Source organism: Microchirus variegatus (assembly GCF_963457635.1).
Source record: "Microchirus variegatus genome assembly, chromosome: 14".
Classification (NCBI taxonomy): domain Eukaryota; kingdom Metazoa; phylum Chordata; class Actinopteri; order Pleuronectiformes; family Soleidae; genus Microchirus; species Microchirus variegatus.
The window spans coordinates 20,096,687-20,118,506 of NC_139815.1; the positions used below are offsets into that span (position 1 = coordinate 20,096,687).

The following is a 21,820-nucleotide window of genomic DNA, read 5'->3' on the forward strand; positions in this document are numbered from 1 at the left end:
GTTAATTGCATTGTTTCAAAGTGCACTTTTGATCCGAAAGCACGTAATTGTTCAGTCGTGTTCCCGGAGGCACATTTCCAGAGTGTACCCATCTCTTGAGTCAACCTCCACCCCTTTTTTTTTCTGAAAAAATGGACTCGTCTGCTTCTCATGTGAAGGAAGTGCACGACTACGTGATACAATCATGGCTCTGAAACGCTGTGGAGAAATGTTGGACATGGAGACTGGAGCACCTGCTGGGAGAGGACGCACCAAAGACTGGTTTTCAAGAACTACACCAGTGGAGTGCAGGCGGCGACTTCCTGCCTGTTTTTTGTTCTTTCTGGCCTCTGTGGTCCTCCTGCTCCTCTCCCTGGTTACACCTGCTCTGTCCATTCACATGGAGTCCGTAGAGAGCCACAACGAGTTCAGCTGCGAGCCCATTAGACTGAGGATGTGTCAGGATCTGCCTTACAACACCACCTTCATGCCCAATCTACTGAATCACTACGATCAGCAAACTGCTGCCCTCGCCATGGAGGTAGGTTTTGTGTGTGTGCGTGTGTGTGTTGTGTGCGGCTTGTGTCAGTATCACACATGGAGAAATTAGAGATCAGCTTTGAACGAGAGCGGTCAAATTACAGTGTTTGCTGAAACAGATGAATGAGCCTCGAACTGCAGTACATGGGATGATGAGTTTTTTTTTTTTGTTTTTTGACAGGATTTAAGGTTAGGTTGTTGTTGTTGTTTACAGCACATGTGCATGTACAGTTCTTTGTCTCGGTGACAAGGTGCACAAATAGAAACATGCACAATGCAACAGAGTCTGCAGAGTTCAACACACAATAAACCACCCATTGCAGCTTGGAAAGGAACACATTGTGTCTGCGTGTAATATATCTTTAAAAATACAAACAAAAATATCAAAGCAAATGCGGTTGTCCAAGGTCAAGAGTTCTTTGGTACTTTGGTTAATAGAGTTATTTTAAGTCATTTCAACAAACTATTATATATATATATATATATATATCCCCTTCAAACCAATCACCTTCAATGAACCAGAAAATGACCCACATTGTGTTTTCTTACATTGGGCATCACAATGACAGCAATAATTACAATATCATTTTTGGTAACACTTTATATTAAGGATATTGACCATTAACTAGGTGCTTACTAACATGCATATAAGTCGCATACTAGCCCTTTATTAGTAAACATCAAGCACGTATTAACACCTTATGTAGGAATAATCTTAATTCTTGTCGCAATAGAGGTAGAATAAGGTGTTAATACATGCATAATAATTACTTATAAAGGGCTAGTATGCTACTTATATATGTTAGTAAGCACCTAGTTAATGGTGAATATGTGTTCCTTCATATAAAGTGTTACCTAATTTTCTTTAGTAGTAATGCAATGAAAGCTCACTATTGATCCACACCCTAATTGTTAACGTTTCACAATCATACTTGTTTTTTTAAATATATATATATATACGTAAATATATGTATATGTATATATGTATATTTATATATATATTTATATACATATATGTATATGTGTATATATATATGTATGTATGTGTATATGTGTGTGTGTATATATATATATATGTACGTATATGTATCTATGTATATATATGTATGTATGTATATATATATATGTATATATATATATATATATATATATATATATATATATATATATATATATATATATAGATACATATACGTACATATATAAAATCAAAGATAGATAGATGGACTTTATTTCTTGACACGGCTGCAAAAATAAAATAAAATACAAAAAATACAATACATTCAACCCTCTCAAGACCCTTTCGTACTCACAAAATAAAATCAATAAAATAGGCAAAAACACGCAAGAAAAACACAAAATAATCCTCACACACAATCACTCACAATTGCAATGAAAAATATGTTGTTTTCTGCAATTTTTCTTTGAATAATGTTAACTTGAAGGCTCACATTTGTGCTGTGCCCTGTTCTGAGAGGCTCCGTTCATTTTGGTCTTTTCCTATACAGCACTAGCTCAATGAGTAGACATCATATTTAGATGAATGTCAGACAGACTGACTTTGGAAATATGACTCGTGGTTTCCAAGGTATGGAGATATTATAGAGTCATGACAGGAGCCTATTGTTTTTTTTTAATGTTTTACCTCAGATTTGTCGTTTTATTTATGTGTTTTCTTGGATGAAACAATTGTCTGCTAATTCAAATCACAATTAAATTAGTTCTCACAAAAAAAAACCCATACCGCTGGTCCCAGCTGTTGGAGCAGCAACAATTGAAAGGCCTTGTTTTACAACTCCAGAGAACAAATTGGCGACATGAAAGCATACTGGGACTGAAGTGGCTTTCACACAAGCCTGGAATATCAAAGAGTCGACAGGAGTCGCACAACACCGGAGGAAAGGTGACAGTCAATCTGTCCTCCTCGTGTTTCAGCTCCATCCTCTGTGTGTGTGTGTGTGTGTGTGTGTGTGTGTGTGTGTGTGTGTGTGTGTGTCACTGTTCATGTAGACATAGATGAATGTGTGTGTTTGACTCACTGTGGCAGAAAAACTAGATTATATGACGAATACTTACAAAGCGTTGCTTTTAAGCAACTGGAGGGAAACATAGCGTTACACACGGTGTGACTACAATACTACACACACACACACACACACACACACACACCATCCATCTATATTATGTTACCTCTTTTTCCTGCTCCTTTGTTACTCCCCAGAGAGGGAGGGAGAACACAGAGGGAGGTGTTGCTCAATAACGAGACATGATTACCTCTTTGCAGTTTTTTCAATCCGGACACATTTGGGTGTGTAAGCGTTTTCCGAATCTCGGGCAAACAGATTGTACATGTGTGAATATGCAGAATCTATGTCTTCTGGTTTAAATTTCTTAATTGTCACCACGTTTAAACAGGCTTTGGTTGATTGCAGGTCAGCAAAAGAGGTAAATTGTGATGACCAGAAGGTGTCTTTTTCTCACAATATTTGGCCGTGAAATCACAAAAAAAAAACCCAGATGCAATCCTTAACGTTAAGGATATTGCAAGCAATTCAGTATTCAGCCCCTTCTTCACATTACTGCGTTTTCTCCGCCATGTTTTGGCTTCCGTACAACTGTGGTTTTAAGTGTGAAGATGACAGAAGGGTAGCAGATATCCAATGAAATAAATCTGCCTCCAGCTGCTCATAGTTGGTGTATTAAATTACATCCGGTCAAAAGCGGATTAATTTTTATTAAAGCCAGCGTTGGCTGTGCACTTTGCATGTTAAACCTGGGCATTTTTTTTTCATTTTTAGTAATATATTTAATCAGAAAAAGCCATTTTAACATTGTCTATTAAGGATATTATGCAGCGCAGATCGCGGTGCATGCGTCTCCTTTTCTTCTTCCTGTAGATAATAGAGAATGAAGATGCAGTTTTACCAGTTTAACGGTTTTATTTTGAAATGACAGCCGTGCAATTAGGATTTTACAGCCTCATTTTTCTATGGTGCTGGCACCTTTTTTTTTCTTTTAAAGGACCATGCAAATGTTTAAATCAAGATGATTTCCCCAGTGCCGTGTCAAAACACGCTGTGTCAGGGGTTGTAAAGACGCATCTGTTGTTGAACTTGATTTGACCCAAATGCAGAAGGAGCTAAGTAACCTAAACCGACACCATAAAGTCCCTGCAGTCATTGAAGAGACACGGCTTTCTGAAGATGGTTGTGCAGCAACTCGAGCCACGTTACAGTATAGTGCTAGTGCTGCTGCTCTGCTCTGTTTTTTGACCAGACGTGGATGTCCTGGTGGGAACTGTGGAGGACATGTTATAATGTCCCTCAAGGGACACTGGCTGCATAATTACAACTTCTGCGTGTGAACGTATCATATATACATAAGGGTAGTAATTATGACAATAAGCAATATGAAACGACATGTATTTATACCTTAAAAGCTACTCAACATACATTCTACATATGGTTTTACATGATTTGACAAAACAAGCAGGATGTTTTTGGTGCTTACTGCTTCAACGTGTGATTGGGTGATTTGTTAATGTGATTTGATGAAGATTTGAAGTCATTCATTTAATCCTCTTCCCTGAAGATGGTTCTGATGTCCTTCACCTTGACATTTGAAATGAGTGATTCAGAAACAAAACTGCTCGCATTTTTTCGAAGTTTAACTGGAGCCATTGTTGGCAGCTGTTGTTTTAATGTCATATCACATGATGCCTCAGCCGTAAAAAGCTTTTGTGCGTCTTCTTTATCCGAGAGTAGATTGATCGTTTGAGTCATGGTACTGATATTCCATCCATCACATACAGTGCATTAGGGTAAGACGTATTAGTTTTTGGTGACTTATTATATATATGATGCATTTTTATAATAAAATACATTATTAAATTCAATATTATTTTGATTGGGGTCGGTAAAGATAACATGTGAGCTGCAATGCTGCAGCCTCATAGACTATTTTAAGTAGTACCCCTTACTATAATTGTCAGTAAAGTAATGAAAAGTATCGGGGAGACAGTGACAGTGGGGACAAATAATTACGGGTTAGAAATCCATTTAGATTTTTTAAAGGTGCATTATGTAATAAATCTAAAGCAATTGGCCACAAAATCCTCCTAATATGTCACAGAGACTCAGGAATAATGTTCATATAACAAACTGAACTAACCAACAACAACAGTACAGCCAAAATATTTGCATTAAAAAAATATTTTGCAGACTGCAAATCATGTTTATGTTTTGAAATCATGTTTTGGCATGTGGCGCCACCTTTTGGCAGTCTCAGCTGCCGAGCAACCACGGGTTGCCAGTTACGTCAGAAAACGAAACCTAAAAGACCTCTGTATTTTGAATTTGAATGTAGTAACCGTTTATGGCCACATTCTTACATATGGCACCTTTAAGTGACAACCCTATATGACTGTTTCCATCAACATTTCCAGGAACATTTAGTACCAGGCAGTTATTTCCCTGGGGAAAAGAATTCCTGGTAATCTGTGAGGTTTGTGTTTCCTCTGCACCTCAAAGTTCTGGACCCCCATCGTCCATCCTTTTTCTTTTGGTCCATATTTTTTTAAATGACTGATAGCGAAGTTTTTCTTACTCCTTTAAAGGTGGGTTGCAGGCGCACTGGCTTAAACACCTGCAAAATGTGTTCCACCAAGCTCTCTGGAGTTCCTGATAATCTGAAAAGGCACAAGCAAGAAAATGTCATTTCGGTGGAAACGCGCCATGGTTTTTTGAGTCTTTTAACTCATAAACTGCATTAATAGTATAGGAAGTTACCGTGCAGCTCCCACTGCTATGTGGAAAGCATGACCCTGTTTTTTTGTGTGTAGTGTGGAGCGGAGATGCCCTTGGTGAGTCCTCTCGCCTTGATTGACGTTAGAAATATTGCAGTATTCGCCTTCTTCCTTTTTAGCTGTCAACCTGAGCCATAAATGGATTATCCTTGTGTGAGTGTGGGTGATTAACATGTTTGAGAGACAGGCTCCAGGCACAGACCAGTGTTTTTTCTTGTGTGTAATTGCTGAGTGGCGCTAAGGACTGACTGCACAGGTTTTTTTTTTTGGTTTTTTTCGTCCATGTGTGTGTGTGTGAGTGAGAGAGTGTATCTTTATTGTTAGAGAGAGAGACAGGAGAGGCTAACGGAGGCAGCTGTCATCTCACCACTGCTAACTAACTGCTAATCTCTTTCTCACTTCCACAATGAAGACATTGATTCCCACAGTCCAACCACCAGTCCATCTGCCACAACGGCCAATTAAACCTGAGCGAGAGAATGAAATATAAGACGGGGGGCATGTGGAAGACGAGGGAATTGGCTTTCGAATAGCGATTAAATGGTTAAATGATTTGTACGTATGATTAAAATTGCGTGCACGCGGTCGAGCTTCCTCGCGTGTTTCTGTCCATACGTCGCTCAGGACATGAGACACAGGCCATATGTCTGCACCGTCCAGCTGCCGCAGCATGTTACAGCTCCCAGAGGATGTGCTGTAAGTTATGACATTATTGGAGGTTGACATTAGACACAGGGATTTAGACGTGTGACGTCACTGGGATTGTGTATCGGCACTAAGAGACGTGAACTGAACGTGAGATGAAGAGCAAGTCATGTTTTAAGCACTTACATCGTGGAAATAATACATATTTTTTAAGGGCTGATACAAATACTCAATTTTTAATTGATTACTAAATTCATCGTCAACTGTTTTGATAATATATCCATCGGTTAGGAGTGGTTTTTCTGATTTTTCAGCATCTTAAATGTGAATATTTTCTGGTTTCTTTGCTCCATGTAACAAAGAAATCGTTAAAACTGAATCAAATAAAACAAGCAAATGAGAACATCACCATTACCAAGTTTGGTAAAGAACACTTTCTGACATCATATGGACCAAACGGCGACTCGATTAATCAAGAAAATAATCAACACATTAAATAATCATTAGTTGCTGCCCTAATATTTATTTGTGAAAAATAATTCCTTTAAATAGACAGGGAATATGCACAAATAATCACAAGGAATTGCAATATTAATGTTTTTCTCCATTCACGATTACCACAATAATATAAATTCACCATGATTAACTTCTTGTAAGTGCTTTTTTAATCACGATGAGTGATAATATCATATATTGTGCCATCACTAGTCATAATTCCACTACAGTTCAGCTACTTCACAATGACCTCTAAGTGTTTTGGGGGCAGAGCCTTCAAATGAGGGCCAATGGGAGACGGTGGCAGGTATTACATGCTGTAGCTTTGCCATAGCAACTGACCCTGGTTTGAAAGAAGACTTCACAGCAGAATGGTATTCAGTGCTCTCATTATTCTTTTTTTCTGGACACAATATTTGTGTTTTGGATTCTGGAGTGAAAGGGATTAGGGAACCCCTGGTCTACAGGACAGTTTGGAGAAATACTTTACTGGGCTCGACCTACAACAGAGCCCATTGTTTGTAAAGCAAATAGACCTCGAGCCAACGCTCCACCGTTAATGAATCCAGAGCTGTCAATCACTGTGCTTATACTCCCACCATTTACCCATAACATTAGAATGTTATGGGTAGAATGCACGTCTTGGTTTCCTGAACTCCATATAAGTAAATTAAAACTAATGAGGTTTCCGTGTGATCGCGATCAATCATTATTATTATTATTATTATTATTATCATTATTATCATTAGTACAATTCTCAGTTGCTTTGCTCAAACCAAAGCATGTGAACATAGTTTTCAGGTTGTGGCGTAAGTAAAGCAACAGAAAAATTCTCAAATGAAATGTAGATGTGTATGTATATGCACAGCCATAACATTAAAACAGATGGTGGATATGAGGTTTCAGATTTGACATGCTTAAATCTTCCAGCTGGCCAGCGAGACCAGATATTAGTGTATGTGCATGTGTGCGCGGCATGTACTGACAACTGTCTGTCAATTGTTTTGACTGATTGGTTTACAGTACATGTGTCATGATGAAATATAATCATCTCTACGGTAATTACATTTCTTCTACATTGATTCACCTTTTTAAAGTGATGAGGACAGTTTTATCTGCTGCTAAAGAACCTTTTTTTTTTCCCCTTCACGCTTCACTTCACTTTTTTGTCAACGAATCAGTCAAACAGACAGAACTGGCTCTACGAGTAAGAGCGGAAATTTTCAGTCTCCTGTTCATCCATGGGAAACCAGCTCATTTGAGTTGCACGTTAAGAGCAATTATGTTTTCTTCCACCTCTACCGCCCTGCAGGTGCTGATACGTGGATAAGTTCACGTTCATTTGGCCAATAAAAGCAGAAACGGCTTTCTTTAAGACATTTTCTTAAGAAATCAAGTGAGTGCAGGAATCTGGCAGCAACATCATTACTAACATCAGCGGGCTTCTGGTAACACGCTCAAGTGTCCGTTTGACGGTAATATGATGCTAACTCGGTGAATCTGGAGAAAATTATACAGCATTGAACTTATTGAAGGCTGAGAGTACACTCATCTATTTTCAGAAAAAGCCTATAAATGCATTTGAAAATGTTTTAAGAGCTCAGCACTTCATCACCATCTCTTCAAATGACCTTGTGTAGTAATATATTGTATAGTTGTTTTTATTTTATTTATAGATTTTATTTTATAGCAACGTATTAATATTAAATGAGCAGCTTTTTCCTCCAGGATCAGTGTTTAAAATTCTCATTTACCTCGTGACACAAACTGTTCAACTATTCAAAGTAAATGTTTTTTTCTTTCTTTCTTTCTTCCTTAATGATCTAAACAAATCAAAACAATAAAGACGATACAGAGGGAAACACTGACGGTGTCAGGTTGTGTCAAGTCCCTGAGACCCTACTGTCCTCATTGTTTGTGTTTCTCTCCGTATGGGGTCCTGTCCTTCAAAATAAGACTTCTCTGTGTAAGAAGGGCCACCCGGAGGCCACCAGGTCCCCACAACTGTGTGTGTGTCTGTGTGTGTCTGTGTGTGTGTGTGTGTGAGAGAGAGGGAGAGAGAGAGAGAGTTTGGGGGGTTGTGGTGCTTGAGTGTGGTCAGTTGTATTTTTTTCCTTTGTGTATGTGTGTGAAAATGAGAGAGAATTAGGTTTTATAGAGGTGTGTTTTAGTGAATGTGTAATGGCTTGTGTGTGTGTGTGCGTGTGTGTGTGTGTGTGTGTGTGTGTGCGCGCTGTTCAGTGCATCTGAAGAGGGCTTATACCCCATTCTCTCAGTAAGAGACCGACAGGTCCTCATTCAGCACCAAAGTTCCCCCTCTTTTCTCAGCTGAACTCTTGATTATCCTGCTTATTCTGACAGAGTCCATTGAGGCTACGAGCCCAAATAAAGCAATCATTTATTTATGCGGAGAACAAAGGCACTGCCTGGTGCTGGGTTTTTTTGGCAGAGCGTTCCAATCAGCAGAACTGCCACTGCTACTTATCCGTACTCACAATGTTCAGTAAAGAGAGATTTAGGGAAAGATTCCGGGGGATTTTTCATTGCCCTGTTGCTCAATACAGTCACTTTTGTTTCTATTTAAATGTATGAATGGAGTAGGTCCTAAAGTAATAATATTTTCACTAAGTTAGGTCTCTATAGCCTTGTATGAATGGGCTTTATGTTTAATCACTGTTCGCTAAACTTCATCACCCACCAGGAGCTTAATAGGAACTCATTAACTCAAACACACATCTTATTGTCTGTGTTTATAGCACTGAAAAATCAGTCAAAATGCAGATTTCTCTGCGGTAGACATTTTAATTTCTCAGTCAAGTAGACCTAAAATCTGTATAATATAATAGTGATTATGTGTATTTTTTTACTGGGATCTAGTCATCAGTTTGTGTCGTGCAGTGTTCAACACTTGATAAATATAGGTTATCCATGTCTTATTGTCTTAATCTGAACCCATGACCCGGCCTGGGAACTGCATGTGGGTGCTTGGTGAGAGACGGAGATGTTTAACACTGGCTGCTAAACCCAAATACACACACACACACACACACATACACACACACACACACACACACACACACATATACACCATTCATCCCCTTCTCACGCAAAGCCACTAAACAAAAGGCGGCTCTAATATTTCCAGGATACTGCACGTTAGCGACGACCTTAAGAGCGCTAATGCTACTAATTGTACACTTGTAAATGTTCGACTCTACCCAGAATAGCTCCCGTATAATAGCCAGTCACAGTCAGAAGAGAATAGTTAGCCTGAATTTAAACCTTTTCAATCGGAGACGTAATGCCCCTTTAATTTCATGAAGGATTAGCTGGAATTGTTGCTTCCGCGGGAACCGCTGCACTTCTACGTACCAGTTAAATCCTGTGTATTGTGCACATTAGTGAAAACGGAACCGGGTCCAAATCGTGGAAGGAGCTATTTATAGCAGTAGATTTCAGTCGTGAATGATTTTTGTCTGAGTGTGTAATGGCGTGTACGTAAGTGGGAAGCAGATGGCTGTGCACAGGTGGCGTCTCTGCTGTGTGAGTGAGCGTGTTGTTGTCACATTCATGGCTTCATATCTATATCTCTATATCTCGTCCCCGCGCCATCGTTCACACTTTCTTTCTGCACCCCTTGTGTGCGAGCTTGTTTGTGATATTATTTGGAAAAAGGAGTGTCTTCTCTTTGTCTGTGTGTCTGTCTGCGCTCACGCTCGTTATCCTCAGCGAGGACATTGTCCTCCGCTGAGAGCCTCCACACATCACCTGTTGCCACGGTAGTTAAATAGGCAGAGAAGGAAGGGGAAAGAATGGAAACAGACCGACAGACGTGCAGGGGAAAGGGAGGGGAAATTGGATGATGAGTGTGCGTGTTCTGGACTAAACCAAGGAGAGAAAGAGGGAAAAGACTGCAAGCGAGGACATCTGCAGTTCACATCTCTAACATAAAGACACAAAGCTCTCAGGTTTTATTTGTCTTGAGATATTTAAAATAGTAAAAAATCGTCATATAAAAACGCTTCTTTGTTGGCATATACAGTGATGTTGTAGCTGCCAGAATAAAGAATATAACAGCTCTCTCCGCCCACACGAGGGAGCAGACTGTGTCTGCTGTTGTTGTTGTTGTTGTTGTTGTTGATATGATGTAGGAAGTCCTGGATAAATTAATCCACTTTCTTTTTTGTCTGGTGAAGGCACATGGATAAGATTAAGATGTAATCCCAGGTTAAATTGTACATAGAGGTAGTCTGAGTAATTGGTTGGGTTGATTAACTGGGCCAATGTGTTTTAAATAATTGGCATTGGTTGATTATTAATTGGCCAATTATGCATTTCTGTTCTCAGAGACTTGCTTAATGCTTAATTTTTTTTTGTTGACGTGCTTTGTGTATTTAATGTTTAGTTTATATGTGATTATTTATTGACAATACTGCATTATGGACATAAAATGTTGATCTGGGAGAGAGACCTGTGGATGTGAGGAGTGTTGTTCAGTTAATCAATTTTTTTGTAATAAATGTTTTTATTAAAGAGTAATATTTTATCATACTAAAAAAAATTGGCATCAATTATCGGGCCATTGGCTGCACTGATTTTTAAAAATCGGCATCGAGCAGTTCTCCTCTTGACTTATATATAGGTACATATAATATTGTATTTTTAATACTGACTGAAATAATGAACATACTCCTTTTGAACCATCGTCTTCCTGCCAAAAATGGTTTCCAGTTGGCAGAGAAGCTGCTCATGTTGTTAGTTTTTATGTCAAATTGAAAGATTACCAATTTTATGTCAGAGTAATGGCCGAATAATATGGATTTTTCTTTTGGCTAATGATTATATTATGTTATGTTATATTAAATTATAAAAAAGTGTGCAATGGTTCCTAAAAGTATCTATTATTATTATCATTAAACTATTAACCCAAATGTGTGCACATATAGGAATCAACCTAGCATTGGTCATTCTTTTAGTACGTCTCTCAGGTTTTGACAGTGAGACTCAGTTTATGGACATAGTTATTGATTGTGCAGGTTAATATCTTACCTTATTCATGCATGAATATTTTAGACTCAAATTCTTTTGGAAAACAAAGCCTGTGAGACCATGTCCATCTGGATGGCAAAAAAATACAAGTAATTATTTGGATTTTTGTTCGATAACAAGAAATCAAGGACACGGAGAACACAGAAAAGAAGATGCTGTTGCTATTTTTTTTTTTTTTTTTTTTTTTTTTAAATGAGCTGAATCGATGAATGCTGATGTTTGAATAAGAAGAAAGGGGAGAAGTGAAGGACAAGTGCATGTCAGAATAACTGCAGCGCTAAATGGGAGGCAAAGGAAAACAAGAGATGAATACAGGAGAAAGAAGATAGGAGGAGAGGAGGAGGGGAAGGGGACGTGAAGGGGAATGCCATTAACGGCTTTGTCCTGTCCTCCCGACTCAAGGATGTATGGACACGGATAAACGAACAAGTGAATGAAAGAGGGAGAGAGTGTGGGAGAAGGGTGCCCCTTTCTTCACTGTCCTTTCAGAGATTAAGGAGGAGAACATCGTTGTCTGTCCAGTTCATCTGTTCACGGCCAACACCCGTCTCTCTCATGAGTGTGTGCTGGACACATCGTCAGTGTGTGTGTGTGTGTGTGAGGTGCATGAGTTTTTCTCTGTTGGCACATTTATCAAGTGTGCTTAGCAAGATGCTTTCCAAAATTTAATTAACTCGGTGAAAGTGAAGACTCTGCAGTAAATAAACCGTCGGTGCATAGAGGATAAAAAAAAGAGAAGAAGATGAGTTTCTGTGGGAGATGGAGGCGACGTGTAATTGCTAATTGGTTGTGAACTGAAACAATGCACTTCTCTAATGGCGCGATCACACCAGACGTGAAGCAACTTCAAGGCTTTACTCAAAAATCAAGATGAAACTCACGATCACTAAGTGTGTTTGCATGCATAATATTAAAAGTCTGATTTTAGTCCGACTAAGACAATAATTTGGTTTTCTTAATGTCATTTTAACATATTAGTCCAACATAAATCGAGCTAGTCTAACATACCTAGATAAAGCGATGATTCATAGTCTGATTACTCCTGCTGCATGTATATGCTTAGTCGGACTGGAGTCAGACTGAGCGTTCTGCACATGCAACAAAATTTCCTTCTCAGTCTTTGAACCATGCTCGATCAATCTGTATCATGATTAACATGTATAGCATGTATGAAACCACAGCAGGGTCCATCTCATCGTCCATCTTGCTGTTCGCTGTTTAATTTTCTGTGATATAAAGGTCAACAGGAAACTGATTAAATATGCACTAGCTTATAGAGAGATACATCGGCACCTACGGAGGCGGAGTCAGACGTACAAGGCCAATAAATAATTTTTCTCTTCCGCATTTATACTCGGACTCAGCAAGTTGTCCGGTTTCCTGTCTTAGTCGGACTATTGGCCTTAGCTTGATTAAACTGTGCATGTAAACGTGTGTGCAATAATCTTGAATCTTAAATGCCTCAGATGTAAGGTAGTTGAATTATAGACTGATTAGAAGTAAGGTGTTCATTAATAGCAGTTTTACAGATTATTATTACAGATTAAGCCTTTTTTTTCTATCTTTTTTAAAAAAACAGATGGATTCCTACACCTTTTACTTAAAATTCAATTGTTTTTGTATATAAATATAGGGGGAAAGAATGCAGTCAACAAATTCACAGAATAAATGAAACATAACCGAATCATAATACTTTTACAGTAAACAACTGTTTTGTCCTAAAAGTGTTGGAACAAATATTAACCATAGTTGTTTTACTCCAGGTGGGAGCAGATAGTCGTATCAAACACGCACAGCATGAGCATAAGGTCTCATTTTTGGTACCTACCATGGTGCAGTGATCTGGATTGTGATCAAACAAAGACCCTTGCCTCCATCACTGTATGTCATTGGCTTGAGATGTGGAAGGCACTGAAATAATTATAATAATCGTTGGTTATTATTCAAATTTGCCTTGGGATTCAGTCTGGTAGAAAGCAATCTAATAGGAACCGGTGTTGGAAGCAGGTTTTAAATGCCCAACCCTTGTTACAGTAGTCTGACATTTTAGTCTCGACGTGTGCATTAGTCTGTCAGTGGTGCTCAGTGATTATGCAGCGAAAAACCACTTCAAAGAGCACTTAACAGGCATAAACACGTAAGGTGTGAGTGTAAAATAATAGGTGCAATAATAAGGCTGAATGTGAACTCAGTTCTTGAGGGAAAAAAAACCCACAGTGTGTTTGATAATTATGCATTTAAAGTCAGAACACTTCCATCTGAGACATTAAGAGGGAAACGAACTGAGGTGCTCTTTCTTTTGGAGGCTTAAACCCCGACAGCCTGTCACCTTGATCTGAACACAATACAAGGCTGGTGACAGTTTCAGGAAGTCAGTGTGTGTCTGTGTGTGTGTGTGTGTGCGCGCGTGAGCATACGAGTCCGTGCATTTGTGTGTCTCAGGTTCTCACACTCTAAACACTCCTTACAATCCATTTGACTCCCTAATCCACCGGGAAACTGCCACTCTTTTCTCCATTCCACTCCAGTTTGTCTCCTTTTTCCTGCCTTACTCCCTCCCTCCCTCCCTCTCAACTCCCTTTTTCTCCCTCCCTCCCTCCTGTTACACTTGACAATGTGCATGAGTTTCTGCAGAGTTGGCTAACTGGATTTTCTTCAACCGTTATAAGCCCTGCAGACCCACACACACACACACACACACACACACACACACACACAAACAAGCTGGATAAAACCGACCACAGATTTATTAGACACCTACAAAAACCTCATATTATAATTTTTTTTGTTTTGGATCTAAATCAACACCATTACAACCCCCCACAAGGAAGGAAGAAGGTGGTGAGGGTGATGTGTGGTTTGTGGTTCAGCCATTTTGATATCGTCATTACTGGCAGAGCAGCAAATATGGTTTATTAAGCTGTAAACCGTGTAATTAAGCCAACAGAGAAATGGACCAAAACAACTCACTGTCTGATTAGTGTCTCATGTGCTGTGCAGAGATGTGTATTGGTTTCTAAGCGTGAGCTTACTACAGTACGTGTCTGCAGACATGAGACATTATCCTGATTTAACCACTTGTGACGCTCTCAATGGAAATGAGGGTGATGATAACACATGGTTTGGTTTCCAGAGTTTTTTTTTATTGTTACACCATAACAATCTGCACCAAATCGGCCCATTTTTTTTTTTATCTTGGACTTCGTCGTGGACGACCTGCAGATCCTATTGAGCAAAACTTTTGATGTATGGTCAACTGTGCCTCTTTCTCGCAGGCGTCTCGCGAGCCCCTAACGTTGACCAGTGGCGTGCATGAAACAATCAGCCAAATCAAGACATTAAAATATTTGTTTTTTATAGGAAATACATTCTCATGAAAAGTAATATAGCAATGGTTTTCTGTAGGAACTTAACTTAACTTAACTTAACTTAACTTATCTTAACTTAACAGACGAGAGCAGACAGTTTTCACATACAACACGCCCTGTACTCTTTGGTTGCATGCACTGCTTTTCTTTTTTGCTTTAGTGCACTTTTTGGCATCTACATCATGTTTGCCAGAAGCGTAACTGCTTGCATTACGTGACTGTTAATCTTATTCTGCTTTTTTTTTTTTCATTCGGTCTTTCTTTGTTGTTGTTTTTTTTTTTTTTCTCTCTCCTCCTGCTGGGTTTCTTTAGAGAGAAGGAGTAAAGAGAAAGAAACTTAATCCCTCTATTGAACAAGAGGTGGACCAGTCAGTGCCTTTTTTTTCTCATTTTCCTCCGCGTCAGAAAACCCAGCATGCTTCTTATTCTCAATGCTCTGTCCATATAAAGGTTTCATTTTAGTTCTCTAAGAGCATGTAGCATTGCCCATTAACCTGCTTTTATTTTGGTTTGTCTGATGATGGCCTTTGTCTGTCGTTAAGGAAAAAAGATGGATATTAATTGACAGAAAAAAGGTTTTTCTTTATTGTAGCAGCCAATAGTTGGCGCCCTCTCTCTCTCTCTGTGACTTGTGATTGGTTTAAATCCTCCTACCATGAGCCATATTTTCCTCTAGATGAGGTTCAGAAGTCTCTTTCTCCCTCACATGCCTCGATTTACATAAACGCTGAAAGGTTATTATGGAATTATTGATCACACATGTAGGATTGATCAGGAGGAGGCTGATCCTCTTCACCCCGTCCCTTACCTTCTTCTTCTTCCGCACATCATTCCCCGCCTTTGTCCAAGTTCACCCTCAGGCTGACTTTGCAGACTTGTCTGCCCTCTCGTCCTTGCTCTTCTTACATCACCACTGGCTACAAAATGCCAGACGATTCACTCTAGTTGTCCTGCACGGAACACTGATTATGTGTCCCCCCCCCCCCCCCCTCCTCCCTATCTCTGTGGGTGGCACAGTTAGGTCACTTAATATCAATATTCTCTTTGTGGTCAGAGATGGGTACAATTGGCGTGACTGTCTGAATAATTGCACAGAGATATCTGCACTCAGGCATGAACTTGCACACTTGAAAACACGTCAAATGCACAGAATACCAGAACAATGACATGCACATGTACACGTGTGCTCACATAGCCCCACATGCTCAGTCCACAATGACTGTTTGTGTGTCATAAATCTGTACTAAGTGTGAGGAGACTCCATTCTGCCTGGCAGTGAGGCGCACTCAGGCCGAAAGTAAATAAGACTCGCTTAAGTGTGGCTTCAGGCTCTATTTTGAAACCGCTGTTGTTGCCGTGTCCGTGTAACATACATGCAGAAACAAGACGGCAAGCTTGTATGTGCAAACTGTAGATTTGACAGTGATGCTGACCCCATCAGGAAATAGAATGATAGAGAATTGCTTTGCCGCTCTTTTTGTGTGCTTTTATCTAACAAAAAACAACATTTCCTGGCTAGGGCTGCAGCTATTGAATATTTTTCTAATCAAGTATTTGACCAATTATTTTTTGATTAATCGAGGATGCAAAACTTTTTATTTTTCTATTTTTAACATTTATTTTTATTTATTTATTTTTTTTAATCTGATTAGTTGTAGTTTGCTGTGCACCTTGTTGGCTTCTTGTTTAAGCGTGAAATGGTCCCACACTTTGGACATTTTCTGCCTTTTTACGGGCTGTTTCACTCTCTGTCTCCGCGCCAGCTGAAATCCGGATGTGCGGTGTGCGTCTGCGAAAACGGTCCGTGTGGAACAATGATCCCTACGCTAAACAGGCCGCGCGAGATAGGAATCAAACAAATACTAATTTTTGTAATCCAGTTACTCGAATCACTCGAGTGATCGTTGCAGCCCTAATCCTGGCATAAACACTGACATTTTAAGGATCACTATTCCTCCATTACACTATTACACCACAACTACCGTGGGAATAATACATATAACTCCTTATATGGACATCCTGGGAGTGTGTGTTTATAGGTCACATCTTCAGGCTTTATAAAACAGAGATAATTGCGCAGATGTCACAAACCCTAGACCGTTTTTGTTTTAATTTTTGTTTGTTAAAAATTAGCCAAGCGAACCTCGAAATGTTGTTGTTTACAAATTTCACATATTCAATCTATCGCCTATCGGTTGAGCTGAAAAAAAGGATATAAGACACTCTATATTGCACATACTTATAGCCTCAGTATATACGAGTTAACATAGTAATGGAAAAAAACAGCTTAAATGCTCTGTGTTCTAAGGGTTAAGGCTAAGGCTTTGGTTAGGCTGTCCAGACAAATTGAAGTCAATGCAGTGTCCCAGGAAGAATGGCTATACAAACGTGCGTGTGCGTGTGTGTGTGTGAGTGCGCGCACTTGCATGTGTTTCTGTGCAACACTCAAAAAACTGTGTCACCCAGCTCCTGCACCACTGCACCCATTTACTGGTGGAACGTCTCCCCAATGTGCAGATCTGGAACACGGCAATTTAAAATGATCAAAACATACTCAGGCCTGTCCACACACACAAACACACACACACACACACGTTCACTGACACACACACACACGTTCACTGATGCACAAGCATGCTCGTACAGTATTATAGCTTTTGTCCAAAGCAATCAATGTAAGTGCACTGTTGTGTGTCACGTGTACGTACACACACATACTTCATACACACAGAGCGCAGTGATGCGTGACCGTCAGCCTGCGCTTGTATGTATGTATGTATGTACTGTATGTTTATGGCTCTGCTCTCATTTCTCGCTCCTCTCTTCAGAAGCTGCACTGAAAACCGAGCACCAGTGTCGTCACATAGAATTAATGTTTAAATAGCTGAGTAGATGCAGGTCACGTTGCACACGAGAGCCAAAAATAAATATAGTAATGTTACTTATGAGACCTCCGATCATGGAAATATGAACACAAATGCATTATTAGGCAGAAATGGACATAATTATATTTATTGCACAACCGCACAGTATTTCCAGTCCATTCCACTTGGTTGATATATTATGCTCTTATTATATTTATTTATTGTGTTTAGTTGTTCACAATTACTTAAATTAGTCGTGGAGTCTCTGCTGTTTCCTCGTTACAGATTGCATTATTTTTGTGTGTTGTGGGTGGAGAGTGGGTGAGAGGGTTTTTGATTTATAACATGAACCACAATGAGTTACATCACACTGTGTGAGAAGTGGTATATAAATAAAGTGATTGACGAGAGTTAATTTTTAATTTTGAGCCTCACAAACAAGTCTTTTACATTATTTTGCCCAGAAATGTTTGGACGCAGAGAAAAACCTGTTTCAAATGAGTGTTCATTTTTAAAAATGTTCTTCTGTGTGTAATTAGTATTCAAGACCCAGTTAAATGTCTAAGGAAAGGCAATATTTTACAGCAAACTGATGAATAATTGACCAGACAGCAACATGAAAAGGAGAACATTCCTTAAATGGAAAGAGATTGTGATATTGGCCACACCGTTTTCCCTGTCTCTTTGTTTTCACTCCGTACCTGTAGCATGTAATTTGACCTCTTACTTGCAAGTGTCGGTCAAATCGGTAAATGACAACATCATTAAACACATTATAATGTCACTAAACATTTTCCTGAGTGGTTTATGATCTAAGTTTTTCTTTAGTGCAGCTTGATGTCGATTTAGAGAATTATGCTCTCATTTAGAGCCAAAAATGTCATAAAGCAGGATATGATTTAGGGCGTAGCTACAGTGTGGAGCTTGTGTCTGTTCTCGTGCTCTAAATAAGATCCACCCCCTCACTTCTTCCCCATATTAGAGATGACTAAATTAATTGTCAACTATTCTATTTTGATAATAGATTAATCGGTTTTCAGATTTTTTTCTTCATAAAACAAAGAAATCAAACAATTGTAGACAAAAGAGCATCACTTCCAGGTTTGAAACCTATGGGTCAACATTTACTGATATTTTATGGACCAAACGATTACTCAAATTTAATCCTCAGCTGCCATATCATCTAATTATGTTCTCTTCTGGTTTAATGAAACCACGATGGCCGCAGACAAACTCCAAAACTTGAGGTTTCTTAACAGCTGGTGACAAACTAATGGGTGAACCAGTCACTAGAGTCAGTCTCCTGACCAGTAGATGGGTTTGTGATGGTAGACGAACAGAGATGCTGCACAATATGGTGCAAATGATGTTGTTGAACCTGTAAATCAGGTGAAGTTAATGGTGCTTTGGTTAAATCAGTAAATTATTTTTATGCTACCTTCTTTTATGGATTTTTACCAGCAGCCTGAAGGTCAAACTAGCACCAGCTATCGCTGCAGGGAATAGAATATATAATCTATTATATATTATTTGTTGGTGTTTCGATTTTTGTAATCAATGTATTGACATTTGACACATTTCTGTGGATCAGCCGTTATAGATTTGTTTTCCTCTCTCCCCCCCCCCCCCACACTTGAAAGGTGTTTTGTAATATGATTGCAACTATAACACAACTTAACATTTCTCTTTCTTACTTTTTTTTCCCAAAATAATTTTTTCACAAAAAAGTAATTATTGTTTTCAAAACAGTTTTTTTCTTTTCCAAAAAATGTTTTTTTTTCAAAAAATGTTGTTTTTTTTCAAAATTTTTTTTTTTTTCAAAAAATGTTTTTTATTTCAAAAATGTTTTTTTTTCAATAATCTTTTTTTTTTTTCAAAAAAATATTTTTTCCCAAAAAAGTACTTCCCCCCCCCCCAAAAAAGTAACATTTTTGCCTAAAAAAAGATTTTTTTCCCCCCAAAAAAGATTTAAATTTAAATATAATGTCTTGTTTTTCCTTCTGTCCGTGTGTCTTACTTGCAGCCGTTTCATCCAATGGTTAACTTGGTGTGCAGCGCCGACCTGAGGATGTTCCTGTGCGCCCTCTACGCGCCCGTGTGCACCGTTTATGGACGGGTGTCCATGCCGTGTCGCTCTCTCTGCCAGCGAGCCAGAGACGAGTGCCACAAACTCATGGAGATATTTGGAGTCACCTGGCCAGATGACATGGAGTGTAACAGGTGATGGTTTCTTTTCAAAATCACAGGATTTTTGGGACCAAGCAAGACTTCCTGCTTTTCTTTGAATTCATAACACCCTGAACCTAACACTCACTTGGACTCAGAGATGAATTGATTACATGTTGGCGGTTAAAAGTAAAATATTAGAACTTATTTGATCTTGTAAATCCATTAAAACCATTGTGAAATACAAACATTCACTTTGACACAAAGGCCCTATATCAAGGTTACTGTGACCCCCATGTCTTCATGAACATGATATATTAAGAATAATCGGGGTAGTATTATTGGGATATGTCATAACATCTAGTGCAAACATTCACTTTGACTCAAAAGATGACCTGATTACAATTAGACGATGAAAGACCAACAAAACCTTCTTTTTGTGGCTTTGTGAAAAAGAAAAAAAGTATTTTAAAGAATGTTTTCAAATTTGGCACAGATACATTTTTACCTTATTAGGAATTAAATGAAAAATGTGTATGTCTTATATTTATTGTATTATATGTAGTTCTGGGCACGTTAACGTTAACGCGTGATGCGTTTCCATGACGACTGACTGGAAAAAGGCGCATGACATCATGTTTACGTGACCCGATTGTTAAAATGAGTCTCTAAAGTAACACTGAACTTTAAAAAACAGAGGCACACATAAGCAGTACACAGGTTTGCAGATTGTTTGTAGCGCTGGTCTTTTTGTTTAACAAACAGACCACTCCAGTTCGTTGCTAAAGTAGCTAAAGCAGCTAACGGAGCGAGCTGATAAACAGTGCCTGGACTCCGGTACCACAGCACATAAACATGACGTCACACGCGTCTTTTTCCGGTCAGTCGTCATGGGAACGTGTCATGCGTTAATGTTGACGTGCCCAGCACTATATATGTAAAAACATTGGTTCTAAAAATCATATTTTTAGATGATGGGGTTTCTCAGATTATCCTCCATAATCTCACAGAGGTTTTACTTTCCCAGGTTCCCAGATTGTGACCAGCCTTATCCTCGTGCAGAGGACCTGCTGACGGGTTCTGACCCCACTGACCAGTCGTCCATGACGGTGCAGAGAGACTACGGTTTCTGGTGCCCCAGAGAGCTCAAGGTCGACCCTGACCTCGGGTACTCGTTCATGGGCAAGAAAGACTGTTCTGCTCCGTGTCCCTCGATGTTCTTCAACCAGCAGGAGCTCGCGTTTACCCGATACTTCATAGGAGTGGTGTCCATTGTCTGCCTGTCCGCCACGCTCTTCACCTTCCTGACGTTTCTCATTGACGTCACCAGGTTTGAGCGACGGATATTAACTGACTGAGCGTGATTTCTAATGTTTTAAGATTTAAATGCAAAATAAAATCGATGTGTTTTTTGTGTCACGTCAGGTTTCGATACCCTGAGCGTCCAATAATCTTCTACGCCGTGTGCTACGTCATGGTGTCGCTGATGTTTTTCCTCGGCTTCCTGTTGGAGGACAGGGTGGCGTGTAACGGCGTCAGCCCTTCTCAGTTCCGAGCCTCCACTGTAACACAAGGGTCACACAACAAGGTGGGAGCTTCACCTTCACACTGATTTTGTGTAAAAGTTGTCGGTCAGGTGTCAGATTATTTTATAAACCTGGGTTTAACACGTGATTTTTGGTAAAGTATCTTCCTAAATGTCTGACTTGAAACAGATAAAATAAATGTAATAAAAAATCCTTTTAGAATCCAAGTAATGGAAATGATCGTGGTATATTGTGTCTGTGTGATTTGAGTTGATAATGATGTTTCTTTTTATGTATTTTTTGGTTGTTTATTTACAATAAAATGTAAATATATTAAAAATTATTCTGATGTATAAATAATATGCCTCTACAGACATATAACTG

The 21,820-nt window shown here is 39.1% G+C and overlaps 1 protein-coding gene across 1 annotated transcript in view; it reads left to right on the forward strand.

Annotated features, from left to right (window-relative positions):
* Window positions 1-202: 202 nt before the first annotated feature.
* Window positions 203-21,820, forward strand: part of LOC310936999 (frizzled-3-like) — a gene marked incomplete at its 3' end in the record, with an annotated part of 40,741 nt that continues 19,123 nt past the window's right edge. The window contains exons 1-4 of the mRNA XM_083901179.1: window positions 203-520; window positions 19,768-19,964; window positions 20,938-21,240; window positions 21,336-21,498. Of these exons, the coding sequence (XP_083757305.1) occupies window positions 209-520; window positions 19,768-19,964; window positions 20,938-21,240; window positions 21,336-21,498 (975 nt within the window). The 5' untranslated portion in view covers window positions 203-208. The remainder of the gene's footprint in view (window positions 521-19,767; window positions 19,965-20,937; window positions 21,241-21,335; window positions 21,499-21,820) is intronic.